The sequence below is a fragment of the Pseudophryne corroboree genome, chromosome 2 (assembly GCF_028390025.1).
Source record: "Pseudophryne corroboree isolate aPseCor3 chromosome 2, aPseCor3.hap2, whole genome shotgun sequence".
NCBI lineage: Eukaryota > Metazoa > Chordata > Amphibia > Anura > Myobatrachidae > Pseudophryne > Pseudophryne corroboree.
In genome coordinates, this window is record NC_086445.1 from 447,554,286 (window position 1) to 447,563,549 (window position 9,264).

Here is a 9,264-nt window from a genome sequence, read left to right on the forward strand (position 1 = left end):
AAGGCTGTAACATAACAAAATGTGGGAAAAGTGAAGCGCTGTGAATACTTTCCGGATGCACTGTAATTACAGTGGCTTCATTGATTGGTTAGAAGCAGTGCGTTCTAACCAGTATGATTTTTTGCACGCAATGACCAATCAGAGCAAAGCCAATGCATTGGTATACAATGGCCTTCCTCGTCTATCAGATATGACAGGACAATGCAAGACTTACTCTTGTGGAGCCCTATTTGGGTTTTTTTATGCCACTGAATGCCTCTAGAACAGTGGTTCTCAAACTTGGTCCTCAGAACCCCACACAGTGCATGTTTTGCAGGTAACCCAGCAAGTGCACAGGTGTATTAATTACTCACTGACACATTTTAAAAGGTCCACAGGTGGAGCTAATTATTTCACTTGTGATTCTGTGAGGAGACCTACAAAACATGCACTGTGTGGGGTCCTGAGGACCGAGTTTGAGAACCTGTGCTCTAGAACATAGGTTCTCAAACTCGGTCCTCAGGACCCCACACAGTGCATGTTTTGCAGGTAACCCAGCAGGTGCACAGGTGTATTAATTGCTCACTGACACATTTTAAAAGGTCCACAGGTGGAGCTAATTATTTCACTTGTGATTCTGTGAGGAGACCTACAAAACATGCACTGTGTGGGGTCCTGAGGACCGAGTTTGAGAACCTGTGCTCTAGAACATAGGTTCTCAAACTCGGTCCTCAGGACCCCACACAGTGCATGTTTTGCAGGTAACCCAGCAGGTGCACAGGTGTATTAATTGCTCACTGACACATTTTAAAAGGTCCACAGGTGGAGCTAATTATTTCACTTGTGATTCTGTGAGGAGACCTGCAAAACATGCACTGTGTGGGGTCCTGAGGACCGAGTTTGAGAACCTGTGCTCTAGAATAAGGTGAGCCATTAATAGATAAAAGAGGGAATTTGTGGAGTGTTTTTTTTTTTTTTTTTTTTTGTCTAAAGTGTTTTATAAGGAGGACATGGAGAGACATATTGGGTCCTGGATGGCATGGCATATTGTCAATTGTGGTTTGCCAGGTACTACAAGCATATCCATATACTTTAGGCATGATGGTGCTTGCTAGGTTCTGTAGCCTGTCAGTTAAAATAAAAGTTTATATATTTAAACAATGTAACTACTCCATTCCATAGTGGTGTCAGCACTGCTCCTAATTACCTAATTAATAAACAGTGGCTGCAGGCATAATGGCAGGTGGACCACATGCTGTGTGTCCAAAGCCTGTCTAAGCAGAATGCTGGTAGTGACTTTTTCGAGAGACCCCACCTATTTGTTCCGATTTTGACGTCAATAGCTTTAAGTGCTAATGCTGGCACCATTTTTCTCCTCCCCCCCAAAAAAAATCCCCAAGTAAACACTCTGGCCATGTTGCGGGTGGTATATAAGTTTAAAGCCACCACACATTACTGGCAGCGAAGGTTCTCATCCAAATCACTGGGCACTATGCCAGGTGTATGTAAAGGCAAAAATCGCAATGGATATATAAATATGTCACCGCAAATCAGGAACACATTATGTATCCTGAAACTGTTGCCATATACTTGTAACTAGTGTAACAGCTACCTTGCATATTAGGTGCTTAATTAACAATAGTTGTCACATTCAGAATCTACATCCATAATTGGTTAAAACAAGTCGGAATGAATACGCATTCTGTCCCTTTATTGTATTAATAGAAATGGGTGGGGGGGGGGGTAAGAATATAGGGTATTGGCTAGTGGGTCTGGTGAACACAAGGTTGCACAGATTTAATAACATTCTGGCAAAAGACTGAGAGACTGACAAGAAAACACCTGGTGGAACATTCTCAGAGAAAATACAAATTTGCATAAAACATACGGCGAGCAATATCAAATTTAATGAAAAGGGCAGAGCTGTATGTATTAATAGTAATGTAGCAGTGAAAAATTAACCTATTCAGGCCACACTCAATCTGACTTTATAGAGCTACTGCATGCTAAGCAGCAGTCACTGTGCCAAGTCATCCAACAATAGGGTCAAGGTACAATCAAAAAATTATATACAAAGTGAAAAAATGGTCTCACAAAACCTCAAGGGAATACAATTCGAAAATGGTTAATTAAAAAGATAGTCTTTAAAATATCAACATATGAAAAGTCACAAATTACTTGACAAAGTCAAGTTTCATTAGAGTGACAAAAATTGAATTTATTAAATTTACTATGTAAGTTTGCCTATGTGATACAAATTAAACAGAGAAGAAATTATAAACTAAAATAAAAAAATAAATTATCAACCGAAAGGTTCATATTTTATCTGGTATATCAAGAGAGCTGTGTTTATTCAGGAAAGTCATGATTTAGAACAGTGCTTCCCAACCTCAGTCTTCAAGGCAGACTAATGCTGCTTTCAGATATGTCACCCGCATTGTTTCCTTTCACACATGCAGAAATCCCAGGTTGATGCGTGTTCATGTACAAAAACGCGGGATATATCTGTGTGAAAGAAGTATGATAGTCCAGGTTTTACTGCGATCCATGCTTGAGCACAGTTTGGGTGCAATCGGCTGCCATCCCCTGCATTTCAGCTCCCACACCCCAGGGGTGGTAAGCTAAAATGCACGAATAGTGACCAGTTTAAAAACAGGACTTCCACTTTGCGCAATTTAGTTTTCTGGGTTTAGCGGCTTTACACTGCTAAACCCAACCTATCTGGGCGTACTTAGCATCCCAAAACAAATTTAATTTGTGTTTAATGCATGTTACAGCAAAGTAGTCTGTGCAGCTGATATTCCTGGGGTTTTAACTGGTTCTGCACAACTGAACCAGCAAACCCGCGATTCACAATTGTAAAATGGTGAAAGAAGAGGGGTACAGTATGTGAATGGGACCAATATACTTTCTTAATTGTGGCTACTGATTGGTCTCCTACCCACTCCCCCCTTCCTCTCTCTCCCATTGCAAGACCCCAGTTTTTAGCCAGTATCTGCAAGTTAGAAAATGTATATACTAGGTGACATCACTGCTTCAACATCCTTTGGTCTCTATTCATACATACCTTTGGATTTATTTTTATTTTTTCACTTTTTTAAAGTTAGTATGTCAACCAAGACAGTTGCATTACATGAGCAGTCTTTGACATGTCGATATAGCACTGCCCTATAAGAAATCATCATGTTTTCCCCAATTAGCAAAAATAGATTGATTCATCTCTGCGTTTGCACCTTTCATTATAAGATAGTGTGTATAGTTGTAAGCAAGCATAGTAAGCAGTTAAACACTTGTACATTACATACATTAGAAACCATGCACTACATTATAATACAAAGAGGAACACTTTTTCCCCAGTTATGAACTGATGGCAACTGCAGTTTTGTTTTACGTTACCTTTATGCAATACTTGCTATAAGGTGTTACAGTAATTAGAGCTATATCATTTGCTTGAAGGTGAGCAGCACTCCCACATACATTGAACACATCATTACTTTTGCAATTTTAGCTTAAGGTCCTGAATATATACAAGAATAATTATACTACAGATATACAAATTAGAACCATGTATTCAGCACTCTGCTTATTCATTACAGCACCTGTTATTATGACAGCATAAGAGCTATGGTTGGATCTTATTAAATAACAAACCAATTCCAGTGCAATTAAACCTATCATAGCTGTATAATGTAGCCAAGCTTAAACCTAAAATGAAGCAAACAATCTTTTCCTGGATGACAATTATACTATGCAATTATTTCAGGCCTCCGGTCTTCATCCATTCTTTTACAACAACAAAAAAAGTATAGCTGCAATCCTTGAAAATGTGTATTAATGAAATCCTAAGAAGGCAGTAAGAAAAGTGACAGTAGGGACATCTATAGAGTCTTCCAAAAGACAAACTAAAAGGATCCCAAGTCTACTTAATCCAAGTTACTGAGTGATGCACTTTGTGTTGTATAGTACTGGTAGTATGGGAGGCATTTGATATGCCGGCTGTCTGGATCCCGGCGCTCAGCATACCGGCGCCAGAATCCCGATAGCCGACATACAGACAAATATTTTTCCTCTAAGGGTGTCCATGATACCCCTGGAGGGAGAATAAACAGCATGGCGCACGTAGCACACCACAGTGCCCGCAAGTGGCTCTTTTGCGCTCACCCCGTCGGGTATGCTGGGCACCGGGATCCCGGGCGCCGGCATACCGTAGTATACCCGGTAATATGATATGCGGGGGGGGGGGGGTATATTCCCCCCCCCCCCATCAACACTGTTTCCGACAGACAAAATATTTATTGTCAAGTAATTTAATGATGTTTTGGGATAAGTATGAGATCCCGGCGTATGGTATCCCAGCGTTCAAAATACTGACGCTGGTATTCCGGAGTTTAAAATACCGACAGGGGTGAGTAAAGGCTGTTCTACCCTCTCCACACACCCCTATCCCTCCCTACCCGCAGCCTAACCCTAACCTCCTTCCTTTGTGCCTAACTCTAGCCACCCCCCGGGAGGTGCCTAAACCTAAACCCCAATCCCCGCTGCCTAAACCTAACCATCCCGCCCCATAGCCTAACGATAACCCTCCGAAGGGGGTGCCTAACCCTAACCCCCCAGGACGCAGCCTAATCCCCAGGTATGCAGCGTAAACCTAACCTCCCCCCCTCTGCTGTTTACATCTGCAGCGCCACGGTGTCTCCTCGTTCGGGATCCTGGTTGTTGGGATTCCGGGGCTGGGATGTTGCTCCCTTTCTGAATGAGGGTGTTGGCATTCAGAATAGTGTCGGTATTCTGACTGCTTCCCCTGTGGCATCCTATACAATAAAAGGCTAACGCTGCTCCTCACCTCTATGGAGGGAATTCAAATGTTTTGCGGGCCAGAAGCCACTAGATGGAGCCCGACGCAGCAATTCTAATTCACTCGCAATCACCAGCGCTGACATTGCTGCTATGTTGTTCTGTCATTTTGACAGGCTGGTAACTAGTTTTAAATAAAGTGAAACATAGGAATAAAGAATCATAGAACTGAAATGAAAAGCGTTAGAGGACTGGTTACTTTGTGTTACATTATTTTGGTTTGTGAATAAGGTTACCATTTGTGTTACAACTATAAGTGCAGAGCACTGTCATCATTGGTGCACTTAGCAAGCACAGACCATTTCTTCGCATCTCTCTCTCTGTAACACTGGTAATAAAACTACAGTCAAACTTGCAGTGACATACAGTAAGCCAGCGCAAAAACTGGAGAATGGGGATTTTTTTTCCCCAAGGTCTACACACAGCCCCAACAGTCCAATGTCACTGACCATTAGAGCAGTGTCACATAGATCATGGGGCGCATAGTGCTCATCTGATCATACCCCTCTCAGTACTGGATGTGACAGGTGAGAGGACACGGAGTAATGGGAGATGAGCAGGGCTCACTGGGACTGTGAAAAGCTAGTAAGGAAACCTGCGGCTTCTCAGCTGTAATGGGACTACAAGTCCATGCAATCCCTCCCACCTACCTAGCAGAGGCGAAGCACATGTAGGGTGTAACTGAACATCCGTGACAGGCCTACACACCCACACACAGAGAAGTGACACTCCGGAATAATAACACCCTGTGTGCAGAGGGACAGGACTGCAGTGGTCGCACTCCCTCTCCCTGCTGCACCCGGCTGCGGTGTATTGGGACCCGGGGGCCACATGTATAATAACAAGGCGGGGACTGGGGGTGCCTCCCGGCTGCTCAGGTGAGGGTGCTGCCCGCTCTGCCACTCACCGTTCGGTCCATACCGCTCTCTGCTCCTCCGGACCTGCTCAGCGCTCAGCCCGCAGCTCTCATTCACCTCGAAGTGCCGGAGCACCTCGGACACGGTCTTTGCGTGCGCGCTATCCATGCTGGGCTTCTCTCCCGTCCTCAGGCTGCGGTGTGCGGGGGGATCTCCCGGCGGGTCTCTGCTGCTGCTGCTCTCCTCCTCAGAGATCTCCGGGGCTCGGGCGGGGACGCCGTTTGTCCCTCTGGCGCTGCACCTAGTTTCCCCCTAGTGAAAGGTGAGCTCTTCTCCTGGGGGAGCCGCCTGCACAGGCACTGCTGCTCTCTCCTGCCGCTCCGTGCTGCTGCTCATGTCTGTGCCATGCCGGGGACAGGCGCTCAATGCTAGTGCTGCTGCTGGTGGTGACGGGGGTCTCTCCGGCAGGAGTGCGGGACTTAAAAGTTGCTGCTCAGTCCTAAACTTACTGCTTATCCTACGCTACCTGCGGCTTTCTCATTGGCTGGCTGCAGCACCCAAACAGTTCCTGCCCACATCACCCTCGGTGCCTCTGCCCATTGGTCCTCGCTAAGCTGAAATTAGCATTTTAAAGATTTAGCCCTCGGTAATGTTACTGTGGAAAATGTCTTTCGAGCTGTATAGATATTGAGCACCCCTCCCTGCTCTGACTCTTACTTCCTCTTATTCAGCTGAGCACTTGCTACATGCAAACTGCGGCCAGGAGGCGAGATGCAGCCAGGAAGGTGTTAATATACAAAGCATCAGTGCTGAGGAGATAAGGCTCTGACAGCTGCGTTGTTATGGAAAATACTTCGTTGCAATTGCACATATTTACATCTGAGAGCACTAGCACCATATACTGTGCATTGTTGGCAGACACAATGCACGATGGTCTCTTGCTGGAGATGTGTGAGCATTAGATGTAGGCAGATCTAATTGAAATCAGGGCTCAGCCTCATTATAGGGCTAATAAGCAGGGCCCTAACTAGGGTTGGCCAGGATGGCACTGGCCAGGGGGTGTGGTATGCGTGATCGGCAGTCAGGAGACCGACGGTCAGCATACCTCCGCCGGTATGGGAATAGTCCCTGTTGGTCAGCATGTGAGGGGGCGGGATATAGGGCTGTAACACACACTCCGGTTTTTCCCGGATGGCAAAATGCCGGACAAACTTTGTCCGGCTTTTTGCCATCCGGGAGAAACCGGCAGTGTCTGTCACACAGGACGGCTTTGAGCCATGTGTGATGCTGTGCGCATGCGCAGCATCAGACACGGCTTCAGAAAAAACCGTTGTGTGTGAAAGCTCCCCTTCACACACATGGTTTACTGGCTCCAAAGACAGCCCGGCGGCTGCCCGGCCGCCGGACCTTCCAGTGGTGAGACCCGGCTGCAACCCGGCAGCCGGGCCGGGGCCGTGCAGTGTGAAGGGATCCTAGCCCTCACACTGTTAACTACAATGCCGGCACGGGAAAAAGCCGTCCGGCTTTTTCCCAGCCGGCAAAAGCCGGGTAGTGTGTTTCAGCACATAGGGGGAGCTATTGTGACCTGACCGTTGGTCTCCTGACCACCCCTCGCAAGGGTAGCTGGTTGAGAGGGGATACACCGGGAACAGCCTGCCAACCATTAGAGTACCAGACTGCTATCCAGATGACCTATTGTAAACCTTTTTTATTATTCAATACATTTATTTTCTCTGTTCATCCGAGTCTGGTTTCTTGATAATCAGAGAGAGGGATCAAGGAGATCGCTGTGCATAGTGCGAGTTGGGTTTGAAATCCCATCAAGCGGAAGACCGATATCGGAAACCTGACAGATCCATCACATCCCATAAGTATTTCATCCCTACCACTAACTTACCCCTCCCACATACTAACCACAACTATACCCTCCCGCCTAAGCGGAGAGGGAGAGGGAGACAAAAATAGACATACAGAGAGAGACATGAAGAGAGACAGACATGGGGAGAGAGAGAGAGAGAGACATGTGGAGGGAGAGACAAAGAGACATGAGGAGAGAGAGACATGGGGAGATGGGGGAACATTAGGAGGGAGAAACAAAGAGACATGAGGAGAGACAGACATAGGAGAGAAGGACATGGAGAGAGAGACAAAGAGAAATCAAGAGAGAGAGACATAGGGAGATAGGGAGCTATGGGGAAGGAGAAACAAAGAGACATGGGGAGAGAGACATTAGGAGAGAGCGAGAGACATGGAGAGAGAGAAGGGGGGAGATAAGAGGACATGGGGAGAGAGAGACAGAGAGAGATAGACATGGGGAGAGAGAGACATGGAGAGAGAGACAAAGAGACATGGGGAGATAGGGGATCATGGGGAGGATGAGAGAGATAGACATAGGGAGGGAAGACAGAGGTAGCTCACCTGGCCAGTTATTAAAGATGAACCCCCCTTCTCCTCTTCCTCCCCCAAGCCGACATCCCCTGGCAGCACCCCCAGACAGGCTTGAGTCTCACCAGGCCAGCTCTGTGTCAAATGCCAATGGGAAATGCCATCTATACCCCATGGTACTAAATGGAACCCCAGCATACTCTATGGACTACGAGAAAAGGATTTACCGGTAGGTAATTAAAATCCTATTTTTCCAAGGTGGAGGGGGCATAACCAGGTTATGGAAGAATGTCAATACTCAGAGTGTATTACTCTCCAAAGCAATTAAGTGCATAGGACTGCTTGACGTGGCACTGCCTTAATGTTGCTTGGAGCTAATGGATTCCACAAGGTAATGCCCCTTGATTTTTTGATACTGCTTCAAGTCATATCCTCTGGGATGTAGATATGTGACCTGCGGTCAGGAGACCGCTGGTCACAATACCAGCACCTACATCCCACCCCCTCACAATTCCTACAGTCGGCATGCCGACTCACAGGGACTATTCCCCTATTCCCACTTGTGGGTGTCCACGACACCCATAGAGTGAGAATAGAACCTGCGGTGAGCACAGCTTGCCACTGAGCCAGCAGCACTGTGCTCACCCCCTGCCAGCCAGCTCAATGCCCTCTCTCTACACTATAGCTTAGGTCATGCCCCTCTAAGGACCACTAAGTCCATTGTCCCACCAATGTATCTTACCCTTCCATCTACATTTACATTTTTTGTAGGGAGAGCCTTTAATAATGCACTGTACGGTACAAATGGCCGTTATAAGCAAAATTATTATATGAATGGAGATGGGGGAGGGTGTCATCAACTCCTTCACTTTTCCAAGACTGTGCAGTCTAGACCCATTCCTCCTGTATAGTCCATACTATGTGTTTAAATACACACCCGAAGTCTGAGATTACTTCATTCTTAACTAGCACCCCTCCCCAACCTATCCAACTGGTTTTAAGCAGGGACCTACATCTGACTGCAAATCAATGATTCAGGCATAATACAAAGTAAGTCCTATTTCTCTAACGTCCTAGTGGATGCTGGGGACTCCGTAAGGACCATGGGGAATAGACGGGCTCCACAGGAGACTGGGCACTCTAAAGAAAGATTAGGTACTATCTGGTGTGCACTGGCTCCTCCCTGTAT

General features: G+C 46.3%; 1 protein-coding gene across 1 annotated transcript in view; it reads right to left on the reverse strand.

The window, feature by feature from the left end:
- The window catches only part of ATP2A3 (ATPase sarcoplasmic/endoplasmic reticulum Ca2+ transporting 3), a 391,052-nt gene extending 384,704 nt beyond the window's left edge, over window positions 1–6,348 (reverse strand). The window contains exon 1 of the mRNA XM_063953699.1: window positions 5,741–6,348. Within this exon, the coding sequence (XP_063809769.1) occupies window positions 5,741–5,858 (118 nt within the window). The 5' untranslated portion in view covers window positions 5,859–6,348. The remainder of the gene's footprint in view (window positions 1–5,740) is intronic.
- Between the last annotated feature and the right edge of the window lie 2,916 nt (window positions 6,349–9,264).